General features: G+C 35.3%; 1 protein-coding gene across 1 annotated transcript in view; it reads left to right on the top strand.

Moving 5' to 3' along the window:
* LOC121383352 (ras GTPase-activating protein 1-like) overlaps positions 1-18,001 on the top strand; it is a 66,353-nt gene that overhangs the window by 8,880 nt on the left and 39,472 nt on the right. The window contains exons 3-10 of the mRNA XM_041513333.1: positions 3,383-3,535; positions 5,113-5,248; positions 7,367-7,437; positions 7,805-7,922; positions 8,593-8,677; positions 9,257-9,401; positions 14,710-14,785; positions 15,187-15,328. Coding sequence (XP_041369267.1) covers positions 3,383-3,535; positions 5,113-5,248; positions 7,367-7,437; positions 7,805-7,922; positions 8,593-8,677; positions 9,257-9,401; positions 14,710-14,785; positions 15,187-15,328 — 926 coding nt within the window. The remainder of the gene's footprint in view (positions 1-3,382; positions 3,536-5,112; positions 5,249-7,366; positions 7,438-7,804; positions 7,923-8,592; positions 8,678-9,256; positions 9,402-14,709; positions 14,786-15,186; positions 15,329-18,001) is intronic.

Genomic DNA, 18,001 nt, shown 5'->3' with positions numbered 1-18,001 from the left:
CCACTAGCCATGGGATCAGTGATTAAAATATTTTTACTAGCCACAATTAAAAATTCACTAGCCCTATACTTTACTTTAAGTTAATACAATTTTACTAAGTAATAGTAATAATGAAATATGTTGTCTAAAGAGGGAGATAGAGCTTTAAAACACTAACATTGGGGGATGGGTTGGGGTAGAATATTCATATTTACAAAATTGACTTAACTTCAACATTTGATTTTTTGTTTTCACTAGCCATTGGGCATGGCAATAGTAGTTATTTACTAGCCCAACATTGAATATCACCATAATCTAGAAGCCCTGTATTTAGCTGACACAGAGCTTGTGATTCTGTTGTATTTTAATTTTATAACGCTCAAAAATACATTTCAGAAGTCCTAATTCCCCACACACTGTCCCAAACCCTGCATAAAAATGCACCCCGTGCTGTATTATTTCCATCGGGCCATATTTTACTTCCCATTTCCAAAAAAAAGAAAAAGAATTTTTTTTTATTTAACGACACTCTCAAACACATTTCATTTACGACTATATGGCGTCAGACATATGGTTAAGGACCACACAGATATTGATATAGAAAACCCACTGTCACCACTTCATGCACTACTCTTTCGATTACCAGCAAGGGATCTTTTATATGCACCATCCCACAGACAGGGTAGTACATACCTGAGCCTTTGATGTACCAGTCGTGGTGCACTGGCTGGAACGAGAAATAGCCCAATGGGCCACCGACGGGGGTCGATCCCAGACTGACCGTGCATCGAGCGAGCGCTTTACCATTGGGCTACGTCCCGCCCCTCCTATTTGAAGCCCTGTATTTCCTTCCTGGCACTCCTCATAGGAAATTTTCACTTCAGTTTACTCAGTCCTATAGGTCACTTAGTCGTTAACGATGTATCAAATTTGCTGTTGTGTACAGAGCAAATTTGTCATGAGTTATCTTCTTTGCCCTATTGATATACACAGGTACAAGAAAAAATACTGATTAATAGTAACTGAAGACTGAATAACATTAAAACAAATTAATGCATGGGAATTATTATTAAAAACAACAAATATATTAATGTACATGTATATAATAAAATATGTGCTTGAAAAGCATTATTAAATCTATTAATTTAAACAATATTTATTAGCAAATCAAATTTGGGATTGGCCAACAGGCAAGTGCCTATATTAAGGCCTCTCCCTACATTTAACAAATATACATGTTATACATCAAGATGGCTAGAACAATATTACAATAAAGATAACACGGATAGTTGGGGGAGTAGAAGAGAGGAGTGTGTAGAAGAAACAAAATAAATAACAAACAGAATGGTTAAATGGTTAATTGGTCTCGAAACGCTTACTATTAATAAGAAAATTCTGAACAGATTTAAATATAGAGATAACATCTAGGACACTTAAATTTGAATCTCCAAATAGCAAAGTATGACACTTGGGATTATAATAGTTCAGTAAATGGGTATTGCGAGCTGCAGCATATATTGGGCAAAAACATTAAAAAAATATTCTGCATCTTCAACTAGATGGCCACAAATCTATTAATCACTAGGTCTACATCAAGGCACATTCACATCACTGTCACTGTAATCGTTCCCTGGTTAAAGACATCAATTGAATGTCCTGTCCTACTCAGTTACAAATACCATAAAAATAGAAGACTTGATTATTCAAAGTTTAATCTTTTAATTTAATTAAGTACTACTTTCAAAAGCAATATATGTCTACAAATTTATCAGACATGGGTAACTTTGACATCATGTGACACTGTTGGCTCGCCTCAAATTGAAAGCTGCCAAGTGGCTGAAAGAGTACTGCTAACCTGTACGGTGTCTTTGATTAAATGTAATCTACAGAGGTGATATACATGTACATGCAACATTTGTCGGGTACATGCTTGTTCCTAATTTGCCTTGTCATTGAGGAATGTGTTAATGTCCATACTACACCCAGTAATGAACAGAATAACATTAATGTATGTTTGTAATTCACAACAGTTTGTTACATTATTGATCTATTTTTATTAATATCAATTGGTATGGCACAATCAATATTTGAACTAATTTTACTTTACAAGTATTTTAAAGGCATACTGTCACGGATTTAAGGACCTTATTTCTCTAAAAATGGATAATAAATAAAAATTACATTAATTGTTGGAAACCATATCTAGCTATCGCATCACCTTCACTGAACCATGATGGAGTGAAATCCATGTCATGCCTCTCGGCAATTTTAGTTTTTGAATTATGGACCATTGCCATAATTCATTTATTTTTACAAAATATCATTAATAAATGGAGTATGGTGGTTGTGAAGATGGTTGAATAAAGTACATTTAGGGACAAATAACTTATTTTTGTTCATGTAATACTTTGTTAGACTATTAAATACATGTAGGTCAGTGGTCTGTGACAATATGCCTTTAATTAGGTCAGTGGTCTGTGACAATATGCCTTTAATTTATTATATACATAGTAATGACATTTTTAGATCTACATTTATTTATTACCCACATGGGCTCAAATATACAGGGTAATATTTTTTCAATAATTGCAGTGTGTAGATTGCTTCTATGGCCACTGATTGGCTGGCTTTAAGATGATGATGTTTGGTTGGTGATTCCCCACATATGGAACTTTACTTTCATTCATTTAAAGTTTCCATTACACAGTATCATACATTTGTATGTTATAGTAACTTATACGATATACATGTACAAAGGAAAATTTTGACTCATTTGTTTCATAAACATGAAATAGTATATTTCATAAACAGTGGCTTTAACAGCATAGAAAAATAATTAATTTTTAATACAAATATATGATAGTATTATTTAGTTCTGTAAACATTTGGTTGTAAAAATCATGCCATTATGCCATGCGAAGTCACTTCCATTACATCATGTAATGTGTTACGGTTATATGACATGATTGCTTTGTGTAGACAGCAGAGGAATTTTTATATATAAAAACCAGCTAAAAGTAACAATGAGTAATAAAGAGAATAACCAACTCGATCACTATGAGGATTTGCTAATTAAAATTATCTGTAATTCCTCATAGCTCCTTAATTATTATCTCTATACTACATGTACCCATAGTATTTTACTTTAAAATTTGTTAGTATGGTATAAAATCAAAATTAATTCAAATTCAGGAAAGCCATTTTGTTTTGGCATATAACCCATCATGATCATGTAAATGACGTCCTAAATTTAATGTGTGAATGGAAAATGGGTTAAGCAAGACGAAACTACAGTAAACTATTGATCTTACAATTTTCAGAGACCTGTGCTGGGGAACCATTATACATTCATTCATTGATTACTGGCTAAACTCTTTTCATGTTTATTTATGCCTTCCACCAGCTGGTATCATGGACGCCTGGACAGACAGACGGCGGAAGAAAGGTTATTGGCAGCTGATATAGAGGGCAGTTATCTTGTCCGCGAAAGTGACCGAAAACCAGGGTCATTTGTTCTGTCGTACCTTGGCAAGTTATCACAGCTCACTCATTTCAAGTAAGTTATCACAATTAACTCAATTCAAGTAAGTCATCACAGTTAACTCATTTCATGTACGTTATCACAACTCACTCATTACAAGTAAGTCAATACAATTAACTCAATTCAAGTAAGTAAGTTATCACAGCTTACTCATTTCAAGTAAGTCATCACAGCTCACTCATTTCAAGTAACAGTTAACTCATTTCAAGTAAGTCATCACAGCTTACTCAATTCAAGTAGGTCATCACAGCTCACTCAATTCAAGTAAGTCATCACAGTTAACATATTTCAAGTACGTCATCACAACTCACTCATTTCAAGTAAGTCATCACAGCTCACTCATTTCAAGTAAGTCATCACAGCTCACTCATTTCAAGTAGGTCATCACAGCTCACTCATTTCAAATAGGTCATCACAGCTCACTCATTTCAAGTAGGTCATCACAGCTCACTCATTTCAAGTAGGTCATCACAGCTCACTCATTTCAAGTAAGTCATCACAGCTCACTCATTTCAAGTAAGTCATCACAACTCACTCATTTCAAGTATGTCATCACAGCTCACTCAATTCAAGTAAGTCATCACAACTCACTCATTTCAAGTAGGTCATCACAGCATACTCATTTCAAGTAAGTCATCACAGCTCACTCAATTCAAGTAAGTCATAACAACTCACTCATTTCAAGTAAGTCAATACAATTAACTCAATTCAAGTAAGTCATCACAACTCACTCATTTCAAGTAAGTCATCACAGCTCACTCATTTCAAGTAGGTCATCACAGCGTACTCATTTCAAGTAAGTCATCAGAGCATACTCATTTCAAGTAAGTCATCACAGCTCACTCAATTCAAGTATGTCATAACAACTCATTTCAAGTAAGTCAATACAATTAACTCAATTCAAGTAAGTCATCACAGCTCACTCATTTCAAGTAAGTCATCACAACTCACTCATTTCAAGTAAGTCATCACAGCTCACTCATTTCAAGTAAGTCATCACAACTCACTCATTTCAAGTAGGTCATCACAGCGTACTCATTTCAAGTAAGTCATCACAGCTCACTCAATTCAAGTAAGTCATAACAACTCACTCATTTCAAGTAAGTCAATACAATTAACTCAATTCAAGTAAGTCATCACAACTCACTCATTTCAAGTAAGTCATCACAGCTCACTCATTTCAAGTAGGTCATCACAGCGTACTCATTTTAAGTAAGTCATCACAGCATACTCATTTCAAGTAAGTCATCACAGCTCACTCAATTCAAGTAAGTCATAACAACTCATTTCAAGTAAGTCAATACAATTAACTCAATTCAAGTAAGTCATCACAGCTCACTTATTTCAAGTAAGTCATCACAGCTCACTTATTTCAAGTAAGTCATTACAATTAACTCAATTCAAGTAAGTCATCACAGTTCACTCATTTCAAGTAAGTCATTACAGTTAACTCAATTCAAGTAAGTCATCACAGCTAACTCAATTCAAGTAAGTCATCACAGCTCACTCATTTCAAGTGAGTCAAATTATTTGACTAGAAATTAAGCTGTGGCCTGAATGTTGTTTTTAATATTGTTTTGTTTTTATTTCAGAATACTTGCTAAGTGTGGTGACTATTACATAGGTGGGAGGCAGTTTGAATCCCTCTCTGATCTCATTGGTTACTACACAAACTGGTCATGTCTCCTCAAAGGGGAGCAACTTGTCGAGCCAGTCCAACCACCTGAAGTAAGTACAGTTAAAACAGATCGACATAGTACACAATTCATTCTTTGACAATCCAAGTATCGATGTAGCTGGGTGTTCTGTTCTTGGAAGTGTCACCCTCTTTGACTATTGATTTGAGTAAAACCTTTATGTTCCTTATGTGATGGCATTGCAGATCAATCTCGGCAGAGTTAACATGTAACAGGAAAGCGGTATGTCTACTATCATGTATATAATATTTTGTTCAAACACAGTGAGATGCATTCATAATCGTCAAAGTGATTTTAGTTCTGTCATTTAAATTAAAAAACCCAGTGTATTTTGCATTGTGGTAAATACAAGAACAAATGACCAGGGTTTGAATTACGTTGTCAGAAGGGCACTACAATTATTGCTGAGAGGGGCATAGGGTCACACGGCAGTTTTAAGAACACACTGTTAGGCAAATTAAGAAGATCTTTATGGGGCATGCATGGAGGCCAAAAAAATATAATAAAAATAAATATATTTAATAATAAAATAAAATTGACTCAAACAAATATGCTGGAACTGGAAACTATTTTCCTTGTGCCAAATAGTTCACTGCATACAAGTATTTGTTGTGTATTGTTGTTTTCTCACATTGTGGAACTAAATGCACAATAATATATACATATATTAATAATATACATGTACATACATCAGACACATTGTTTAGTTTTTTGTTTTCTGTCTTTTCAGCCCTGTTTTGTTAATTTTTAGATGCAAATTGTCACTGATTTATTTTTATTGTATGCCAACAAAAGTTCATGGATATTACATTGTAGTTTACATTTGCCATAATATGTGTCATGCTGCCAGTTTGATCATATACGAAGAACGATATCATAAACAAGGCATTTTTTACAAAGTCGTCTTCAACAATCTCTCAATCTCTCAATCTCTCAATCATGTCAGTATTTTTTTGCCGATTTTAATGTCTACTTTCTTATCAAGATATGCCATATGTTGGCTGCGTTCAGCCAGACCGAGCAGTAAAATGTCTGCTAGACAGGTTTATGCACTTCATGTTAAACCAAATGGTCAAGTTGGGAACCAATCAAATAGTTTGCCAACATTTGCTGGTTGAACTTGGGGCTAGACTTATCCGTAACTGCTTTGTCCATCTCTCGAACAAGGGGGTGTGGTTTGCAAACTGCAAGTTAACGTTTACAGTTTTGTTTTTGTCAATAGAACAACACATGTATGTTGTTATGAGTGGCATTAGCAGTTATCTGTGGTAAGTTTGACCAGCGCACCTAATTCGGAACATTTCGGTGAATAAACTTGTGCATAGAGGTGGGGGGGGGGTTTAGAGACGTAGCCCAGTGCTAAAGTGCTTGCTTGATGCGCAGTCGGTTTGGGATCAATCCCCGTCAGTGGGCCCATTGGGCTATTTCTCGCTCCAGCCATTGCTTCACGACTGGTTCATCAAAGGCCATGGTATGTGCTATCCTGTGTCTGGGATGGTGCATATAAAAGATCCTTTGCTGCTAATCGAAAAGAGCAGCCCATGAAATGGCGACAGCGAGTTTCTTCCCTCAGTATGTATGTGGTCCTCAGCCATATGTCTGACGCCATATAATGTAAATAAAATGTCTTGAGTGCATCATTAAATAAACCATTTCCTTCCTTTCTTTGCATGGAGAGTTTCCCGACTGTTCTAAATTTTCATAATCTGTTTAATCAGTATTGCTCGTAAAATTGCGGCATTTCCGAAACCATAACTTTACACCATTTATAACTTTCAATGTATTTACTTATGTTTACGGCGAAATTAATCTACCTTTTCAGGACAACATAAATAAAGGTTGTTTTGTAATAACATTCAAGACCAACTATGATCTGATTTATTGAGGGGCACTGATGGCAAGAGGGGATGAAGGGCACGGCAATACATTGTCATTGGTAGGGGTGAAATTGGGACAGCTTTACGGCAAACATAGGGGACATGGCGGCACTTGTCATAGTGCCGCCATCTAATTCAAACCCTGTATAGCCATTGTTAAACTTGAACCACTTCCAACACATGAAAGATTTGTTTGTAGTATCAGGAAGGTATTCTGCTTTGTACTGACTGATGATTCTTTTGTTTCATAACTTTGAACTTTGTTTTGTTAGCCTGTGGATGACAGACGAAGAGTTGTAGCGATGTTGTCATACAGCAAGATGGCAGAAACAGATGAACTCAGGTTTGATGTTTTTCTCTTATAATTTGCAATAGTAGAAACAGTGAAGATCTTTTTTAACTTCAACCACAGGGCTTATACTGGAATTTTTCTCATTTTAGCCAGTTTTCCATTACATGGCTATTTTAAACAAAAATATATTAGCCAAATACTAAATGTTATATCCATTTTGTATGAAACTTAGTATCTATGGATACGGTAAGCCCTGCTATCTGTATTGAGCTTTGTAATGCATGTAGTTGTGAAGATAGGGTATCTACTATGATTAATTATATTGCACTGACAACCTGCTAAAGTCACACAAATAAATAAAAATGATGGACATTTAATAAAAATATTACTTTTATTTTTTTATATATTTTTTTACCAGTTTTAAAAAGGGTGACACATTTATAGTTCAGAATGAGCTGATTAATGGCTGGTTGTGGGTGACGTCAGGACGTACTGGTGAGAGTGGAATCATTCCCGGAGCTCTCGTTGAAGACCTCGTATGTTATTATTATTATTACTATTATTATTATTATTATTATTGCCACAGCAGTCACTCATAGCAGGGGAAATATTTGTCCCATTTGCTCACTGAGAAAGTATCATTACTGGGTGTAATATACTGTAATATTGGACAGTTGGGTGTTTAACCTTTAGACAACTGGATTAATTTTTGACAAAAACAACGTTGAGTAGGTACAAGTTTATAATTTTTACTTACATATATTCACTTAAGTGTTCTATAAATACATAAAATAAAGTTCATATTTGAATCACACATCGGGCGATCTGGCGCACTATCGCTATGGCAACCTTGCTACCTTGTACCTGACACTTGCATACCATACAATTGACAAAAACAAGCATTGAAAACCTTCAATCAAAATTCAGATTAATAATGTACAGTATTATTATTCATATACATTACAGTATAAAATGAAATAAACATTAAATAGTGTATATATTACCTAGCATGAACACTGGATCTTGACACAGAGGTACAGTAGGGTTAGTAGATTTGGCTAGTAGATTTGGCTAGTAGATTTGAAAATCAGTGATCCCATGGCTAGTGGATTTTAAAAAAATTCTAGAAGACCTGTGTAAATGCTTTTATTTTTAAAATGCTTTTATTATTAGTGTCTTTTTTTCTTTCTTTTTTTCCCCCCCCAGAATGGAAATATTGATCCAGCAGAATGGCTGCCCTATTTTCATAACAACATCACGAAAGAGGAAGCTGTGAAGAAACTTACTCACGGTGATGTACCTTGTATAACCTTTAGATTTGTGCATTCACTTTTAGAGCGGGGCGAGATGTAGCCCACTTGTAAAGCACTCTCTTGATGCGCGGTCGGTTTGGGATCGATCCCCATCGGCCTATTTTCTCACTCCAGCCAGTGCACCACGACTGGTACATCAAAGGCTGTGGCATGTACTATCCTGTCTGTGGGATGGTGCATATAAAAGATCCCTTGCTGCTAATCGAAAAGAGTAGCCCATGAAGTGGCGACAGCGGGTTTCCTCCCTCAATATCTGTGTGGTCCTTAACCATATGTCTGACGCCATATAACCGTAAATAAGATATGTTGAGTGCGTCGTTAAATAAAACGTTTTTTTCCTTCCTTCATTTTTTAGCACAAACCATGGTGGGGTATATGTTTTAACAACATTAAATAATGATTATTGATATTTCTGTGACTTTTACACTTCTGTGTGTTGTTCTTACAACTTATACTCAGTAAGCTGTGTTTTGTTTTCTATTTGGTCTGTTGCAAATTTATTATATTTAGATTAAAACCTTATTAAATTGTTTGTTGTGAATCATTGTCAATTTCAGCTGGTGAAGGTGGTTTTCTCGTCAGACCAAGTGACAACAGTCCCGGAGCATTTTCACTCTTCTTTTTGTGTGAGAAAGAAGTCATGCGCTTCAGAATTGTCAGAAAGGGCAGGCAACTCTTTGTGGGTGGACGTTATTTTGAAAGGTAGGTTTTAATCCACAATGGTGATTGATACATAAGCTGGGATGGCTACCCATTTTAATTGGCTACATTTCATATGGAAACAGTTATAATTAATATGGTCTGTGCTTTTCAGGGCTCGAACCAATTTCACTGTTTTGCCACCAGATAAAAATTACTGATGTCAGTAAAGCTCCTCGGTGACAGAAAATGTATACACCAGGTATACATTATCTGGCTGTATTTATCAATATATATACACTTGACATGTTTTGCTCTGTTAAAACAAAAGTTAAAGCATGTTTCATTTAACTACACCACTAGAGCACATTGATTTATTAATCATCGGCTACTGGATGTTAAACATTTGGTAATTTTGATATCTAGTTTTTAGAGCGGAAACCTGCTACATTTATACTTTAGTAGCATGTGATCTTTTATATGCACCATCCCACAGACAGGATAGCACACACCATGGCCTTTGATATGCTAGTCGTGGTTCACTGGCTGGAACAAGAAATTGCCCACAGGGCCCACCGATAGGGGTAAATCAGTTGAGCACTTTACCACTGGGCTATGTCCTGCCCCATTCTGTAGCCGGTTATTGATTGTTATAAATTTGTACCTGGCAAGCTTCGTGAAAAAAACAGGCAACAGGCTGTCAAGCATATCAGTAGAATCCAGTCTTGTAGTTCAGCTGCAAATGACAGTGGTCCATATTGCATGTGTTGTTGATCACTTATCGGAACCATCTGGCACAGAGGCTATTGGCACCACCGACGTCATGTCTCTTGTGTGGTTAATTGATGTATCCTGTAAATATACTATGTATTGCGTCAGTAAAGTATTGTCAAAACTGTGTAGAAAGTATTTGCGACCTCAGCTGACATTTCATTTCATTTCAACTTATTTTCATAGTTATATCCAATTAAGGTTCAAGCACGATGTCCTGGGCACACACTTAAGCTATCTGGGCTGTCTATCCAGGACAGTGGGTTAGTTGTTAGTTGGCTAGTGGTTAGTGAGAGAGAAGAGGGTGTAGTGGCCTTACACCTACCAATTGAGCCCTTAAGAACTCGCTCTGGGTTGGAGCCGCTTCTGGGCTGCGAATCCTATACCTACCAGCCTGTAGTCCGATGGCTTAACCACTGCGCCACTGAGGTCTGTTTCTCGGCTGACAAGTTATATTACAAAAAACACAAGCATGCTGTTTTGACAGCAAGCCGAGGTGAAAGCTTGTACCTTGTATTGTTTTTATTAATTGGAAATTTGGTGGTATGTATTAAATGAGTACATACAACACAAGTAACATTTTGAAATGTATAGCATATAAGGAACAGGCTATTTAAATTAAAGCTCTGTTATTGATAGTACTGATATTTTTTCTTTTATTACTTTACAAAATTAATATATTCATGCTATTGAGTAGAGAAAGTACTGTGCTCAGTAGTCACTTGCAGTACTTTGTAGCTCACAAAACTATAGATTTACAGTATACATTTTTTTTTAATATCCCAACTTTACTATTACATGATTACATACTTAACAAATAAATTAGTTATCCTTATAGTATTTGCCCTGTTTGTATTTTCTTGACTGCAGCAATGGTTATAATAAAGTGAGTTGCGAATCAAAGCTGTGACCAATCTCCGTCACAGTCAAGCACCTTACGGAAGGTAATTGACAATTGTATAACACCCTAGATGTGGTGTCTTGTGGCGGGGGGGGGGGGGTGTTACAAAACATGTGAGGTATATAACTGGCGGGACATGCTGCTTTTTGGTGTCTTTGTTTTTTGTAATGAGTCTGCTTTTTTGGTGTTGCAGTTAAGAGTGATACTGTTTAAAAAAACTGGTATTATTCGTGTGTTTGTAATTTTCACATGTTTAATTTAACTGCAAAAATTACATGTTACAGGCATAATTACTAAAAAAAAAAAAATATTTTAAATCAAGATGAAGACAAACGCAACATAGTACATTTATTCACAATTCTTATACTACTAATATGGTAAAACAATAAACATGAAACATATAACAAAGTTTGTTCTGTTATTGTTCCAAAATACAATTTGGACAACATGCTTCTTCCTCAGTACTACTTTCTATTTTTAACTGGCCAATCAAAATAAGGGACACTTACTGTTTTGTTAGGTTTTGATAAATGTCAACCACAACTACAAGACATAGCCTTGTTCAGTATTAGCGTACAGGAACAAAACAGCTGAGACATTTTTAACAAAGTGTTTGTCTTTATATCTTCACACTTGCTGTAGTGTTGATTGAACCACATCTGGGATTACATTCATTAATAGTATGCACCATGCGGTCACCCGTGAATAGGCCTAAAAGACGTGTGATAGCAGCACTCATCAGTAGAGTTGCTCAGAATGAGATACTATTAAGTGTTAGACTACTAATACTCTAGTATGTACTAAAATAGAATTCTGTACATGTGCTAGTTTGTTTTTTTAATTTTTGCCGACCACGAAAATTAAAAGCCACGAGATGTCTGTATAAAAATGTTCAATATCATGAAAATTTACTCCAGCGAATAACACTCGTTCTGCAGTAGTCTCTTTTTTATAAGCATGATAAACAATGTGTACATGTATGTATCAATCAACAGAAAGTTGTGGTTTGTTTAATCTCCACAATTTAAGTAGGACATCAACTCAACTAACTCTCTTCAGGTAGTACTAGACCAAATAACTTCCGGCTGGGTCAAAGTTGGAGGTGCACCGAACTTTTGATAGAGAAGTGAACACCACAAGTCCTGTGATTGGTTATAAATGTGAGTGTGTTGGTTGTAAAAAATAATAGTTTTATCTGGGTTAAAAAAAAATGCAATTTTATTTCATCTAGTTCCAATGTGTCAAGTAGCCTTGTGCTTGAAACATGTATGGGGTACCTGTAAAAAAAAAGTACTCGAATTTTGTGCGGAACTAGGGTAGTCATAGACACTACCCGTTATCTCAGAAACGAGCAGCTTGACCCCCATTTTTTTCTGATTCACTTTAAGTGTGAGGGGTGGTAGTATTTATATCCGTGGCGTTTATGTCGGTTGATACGTTGCAGGTAGGAGTTTTAGCCACATATGTTACTATTGTCGTCTATGGGATTTGATTTGGTAGTATACACCCTATAGCACATATTCAGTGCATAATAAAAAATATTATGATTTTGTCATTTTATTTAATTAAACTATACTGGTTGATTAATTAGCCATCACTCGACCATGCAAGTTCACAATGATCTTGACCTTGACCTTGACAATAATCTCTGTACATGGCTCTGAATGGAGTTTGAATCAAAGTTAGCACTGAAGAAAAGTTGGTTTTGGCCTATAATTCATACTGTAAAGATTTCAATAATTTCTTTTTACATGGTATTTGACTTGCCATATACAACTGTTCTTAAATGTGGTATTATATATAGGCAACCTGAACTAAGATTTTAATAGCAATTTATTTTTATATTAAAAATAGCATGTGCCAATAGTGGGTTAATGTCTTTAGTTTCCATTAACATTGTTAATTTTTTATGTATGAAATTCTGAAAACTCAACTTTGTAAAGAACTTGATTTTTATTGTCATTTTGACATATTTATAGGATGCTAAGTTATATTTTAGACAAAATAGTAGTTTTATGAAAAAATTTAAGTAAATTTGAAGAAAAACTTTACCAAAAACATAATTAAATTTGTTGTCACTATTGTGCCTTCTATTCTTATTTGTACATAACAATAAGGTTGTTAAACATATACTTAGATCTCCAGATCATTTTTTTTTCTTAATAATCACTTAGTTACCTCTCATGAAAAGCATTTTGAGTTTATACTAGATTCAGAACCATTTTTTTCAGATTTGATTATCTGCCTTGGATTAAGTTGATAATTTATTTTATTGTTAAAGCTGTATTACCTAATGTTACTAGCTAAATAAAATGCTGGATTACAGATTGTAGGAATACATCTAATATACATATTGTATTCATCCGGATTAGAAAATAATGCAAGAAAATAGATGTTAGGGTAATTTTGTCATTTAAAAATAGTTTTTTTCAGTAATTAATCAAAAATAAATGTGTGAAAGCTGCATGATAATTCCAGATATCACAACTATTAAAACCTCCAACTACAGTAGGCTATAAATAAAATATAGTCAGGAATATTGGTGGCTGCCAATGGTTTTCATGGTTCATTATGAAAATCAGCATGGCCGATGGATTTGAAATTCCCACACCTGGTAACTTGAAGACACCCTCATCCAGCATACAGGATTTCCTCCCAACACTAATGTTCAGGACATTAAGTCATTACTTCATACAGGTACAGTCATGTTTGTGTTTCCTTCCTCAGACAGTGTATTTTTTTAATACTGATATTTCTTTGATGTGCCTGTTAAGGTCTTCATAATCTAGGGGTCAATCATGTGCATGTGTTTTAATGGAATTCTTTAAAGGGGTAGAGGTACTCTGACTATCTTTGTTGTCTCTATATATATACCTGAGTACACAAACCCAACTGAAAGTAAATATCTTCAGGAGTTTTATTTTAAAACATTTTGTTGTTTAATATGACATATTGCATTTGTACAAAACTATATGCAATATATATGTTTTTTGAGGTGTACATTATATTAGGTTGCACTGTAGAAACAACAGTATCAGTGAGGTTGTCAGTTTATGTCAGAATACACCAGATCCTGGTTGTCATAAAGACACATAGCTGGACACTTTTTAAAAAATGTATGTTATCAGTATAGGTAGTACTAGACCAAATAACTTCCGGCTGGGTCAAAGTTCGAGGTGCACCGAACTTTTGATAGAGAAGTGAACACCACAAGTCCTGTGATTGGTTATAAATGTGAGTGTGTTGGTTGTAAAAAATAATAGTTTTATCTGGGTTAAAAAAAAATGCAATTTTATTTCATCTAGTACCAATGTGTCAAGTAGCCTTGTGCTTGAAACATGTATGGGGTACCTGTAAAAAAAAGTACTCGAATTTTGTGCGGAACTAGGGTAGTCATAGACGCTACCCGTTATCTCAGAAATGAGCAGCTTGACCCCCATTTTTTTCTGATTCACTTTAAGGGTGAGGGGTGGTAGTATTTATATCCGTGGCGTTTATGTCGGTTGATACGTTGCAGGTAGGAGTTTTAGCCACATATGTTACTATTGTCGTCTATGGGATTTGATTTGGTAGTATACACCCTTCAGTCTTAATTGAACTGAAGTTAAATAATCCACTGCAATAGTATTCATCTAGAAATGTTTGTTTATTGGTGTGGGAAAATATCCCATTACCTAATGTGCAATTAACTTCTTTCAGTTTGGATGCTATTATTCAGCGATACAAGAAAGAAGAGATTGTTGAAGGATACAAGCTAACAAAAGCCGTCTGTAGGGTAAGATTTAGTTTATTTGTATTCGTGTCCGTGTATCTGTGTACCTGCATCATTTTTAGGGCTTTTGAATATAGAAGTTAAGTATTTGGAATCAAGAGTCAGCCCGTACCCCCTCATCCCAGGGGAGATAAACTCTGTGGTAATGATTACAGCTACAATCATCCTAGACCACTGGGAAGATATATATTTTCCAATCTTGATTTTATTTTCACTTCATTTCATGCTTTCAGGACCAATAGTGAGGTTGTTAGTGATTTTTCACAGGAAGTAGTAACTTTTGTAGGCTTCTAGTCCCCAAGAACACTGGAAATATTTGTTAATTTTGACCAAAATTTTGAATGTACATATTTATTAAATTTATGGGGTTTTTTTCTTCATATTTTGTTCCTCTATTTTGTCAGGAAAATTTTGACACATTTGATGGACAATTCAAGAAGACATTGACGGTCTCTGAAAGAAATGTCTTGTATGCATCAATAATGCGGTCTGGACCAAACCTGCTGACCAGTAAGAGTGAGCTGACCGGCTATTTACTCAAAAGAAGTGAGTGAATTGAGCATGCTCAAAACTGCTGTTTTATTACAGTTTTACCTACCAGCTTTCCATTGACCACTGACATTTGCAAACATATTACTGTTATTTTATAACATTAGTGATACAATCAATCACAGGAACCAGCATGTTTTTTTCCTACATGTTTTAGCAGCTGAAGATTTGTTTTTCAGCTTATTACTGGTGCATTAAAAATAGTAAGCTAATTACTGTGTCTCCTACTTTATGGTAAAAAGGCAAAACACAACAAAGAAATGGACCAAACTACATGGAAAGCAGTACAGAATATTTATCGCTAGAACTTGTAACATTTTGTTAATTTTGTTTTACCATATTTGACTAGAAATTAGCCTATTTCTTTGAATAAGCCCCCCCTCCTTTTTGACGGCATTTAAGAAATTAGGTCCTTAATTGTACATAAACCTCGCTTCCCTATCAATCTCGTCCCTTTATCACAGTAAATAAAACAAAAATGCAAGTTTGCTCAAAGTTTATTTAAAAGGTCATACCTCCTGTAGGAACACTGACAAACAATGAAACACAAATATAACAACATTTTATTAATGCCAGTGACATTTAGAAGTCTAACAATGTATAACATTGTTTTTAACATTGTTTTTAGTTTTATGTCAAAAGTGTTTCTTTGATCTACCCAATCCCAAGTCTAAACTAAAACTGGTTACAGCTTTATAGTCCGAAGGTTCAATGGTCTGATAGTTCAATAGTCCGAAGGTTTATAGACCTAACAATAATCATGAAGAATGGCAAAAGAACAGTGTCAAATGCACTAAACAAAAGTGAATTCTTTACAGTAATCACTTAGCTTACCACTGTAAAACATTTTTGGCTACAGTGTAAGATATCAGCCCGTGCACCACGACTGGTACATCAAAGGCCATGGTATGTGTTATCCTGTCTATGGGATGGTGCATATAAAAGATCCCTTGCTGCTAATCGAAAAAAGTAGCCCATGAAGTGGTGACAGTGGGTTTCCTCCCTCAATATCTGTGTGGTCCTTAACCATATGCCCGACACCATATAGCCGTAAATAAAATGTGTTAAGTGTGTCATTGAATAAACCATTTCCTTCCTTCCAGTTTAAGATATATGTTATCACACCACAATATGATATGTGTTGGATATCAATTTAAGGATATTGGATTGGCTTCTTACATATCAATCCAAACCAACCACTGAGATTAAGGCTACACACGTTGATTTCTATTGTCAGATGACGTACAAGTGAACAGTGTATATTACGTAAACGCAAGCGCCATATTTAACTTAGTTCAAAAAACGTTAAAAGAATACTGCACTTGTGTCTCCAGCTCTCGTGTCAGTTAGATACCATTTATCTTGCATTTCATTTAAAATTGTATTCCACCTCACATTTGTTCCTGTCGGCATAGCCAGGATTTTATATTCGGTAGGGGACCACAATGTCATGGAGGATCAACCACATAATTTTTGAGACTGTTAATAGTTAAGGAAGGAAAAGTTTTATTTACGGTTGTATGGCGTTGGACATATGGTTAAGGACCACACAGATATTGAGAGAGGAAACCCACTGTTGCCACTTCATGGGCTACTTTTTTTCGATTAGCAACAAGGCATTTTTTATATGCACCATTCCACATACAGGATATTAAATACCACAGCCTTTGTTACACCAGTTGTGGAGCAGTGGCTGGAATGAAAAATAGCCCAGCGACGGGGATCGATCGTGCATCAGGCGAGCACTGTACCACTGAGCTGCGACCTGGCCCCATGTTATAAGGGCAACAGACATATAAACAATGTGGTTGAAAAAAAGGAGGTGTGCTTGGGGAGAACATAGTCCCCCTTCCCCTTCCCCAGGCAATGCCAATGTTGGCTTCTTAGGTACAGTTTGAAGCAACTCCTGTATGTAATTATTATTCATGTAGTTTTCTCTGTTTATCCAAGAACATTCTACGGTGGTCATAATTTAAATGCTTGGTGATGCTATTAATCTATAATTATATACTAGTCTTGAGACTACTCGTTATTACGAATTCCGACTGCTAATGGTCGTTTTCAGTACGTTTTTACTACACAAATGAGACTTCTGCAGTAAGTAACCTATCATACTGGTAACTGGCGAATACTTTCATAATTAATGTACTGAATGTACGGCGCTTGGTCTGTTTATTGTGTAAGTTGTACATAAGAATATCGAAAATATAATTTTACTAATATAAGCACCTAGAGTATGTGTATGGGTAATTTTTGCATGCTTCCAAAAACAAATTTTCAAGCACACCTATCCTGGGCACAACCTTTGACTTCAGCAGAGTTCTGTCCACAACAGGGAAGCATTCGTTTTCATGAAAGTATATGTATATTCTGTACAATTCTTTGTTTTGTGTTTGAGTCAGACATTTTAAGTCATACATTGGTACTACTTTTGTGGCAGTATACGCCCAGATCCCTGAGACAGTGTTGTCTGTTGAGACTTGTTCATTTTCAATGTGTACTGATTAGGGAAATTAAAACGCTGACTGACAGTTAAATTTCAAATAGGCTTGACACTTGATTATTCTAACAGTTACAGCTATGCTACAAATTCAACTGAAGCAATGCTGTTGCAAAACTTTCAGGATAAAATACATGTTAACATGTAACGCCCTATTTATACCATACACA

This window comes from Gigantopelta aegis, chromosome 2 (genome assembly GCF_016097555.1).
Source record: "Gigantopelta aegis isolate Gae_Host chromosome 2, Gae_host_genome, whole genome shotgun sequence".
Lineage (NCBI taxonomy): Eukaryota > Metazoa > Mollusca > Gastropoda > Neomphalida > Peltospiridae > Gigantopelta > Gigantopelta aegis.
Note: the sequence above shows the minus strand (reverse complement) of the source record. Positions and strands in the feature narration are given on the sequence as shown.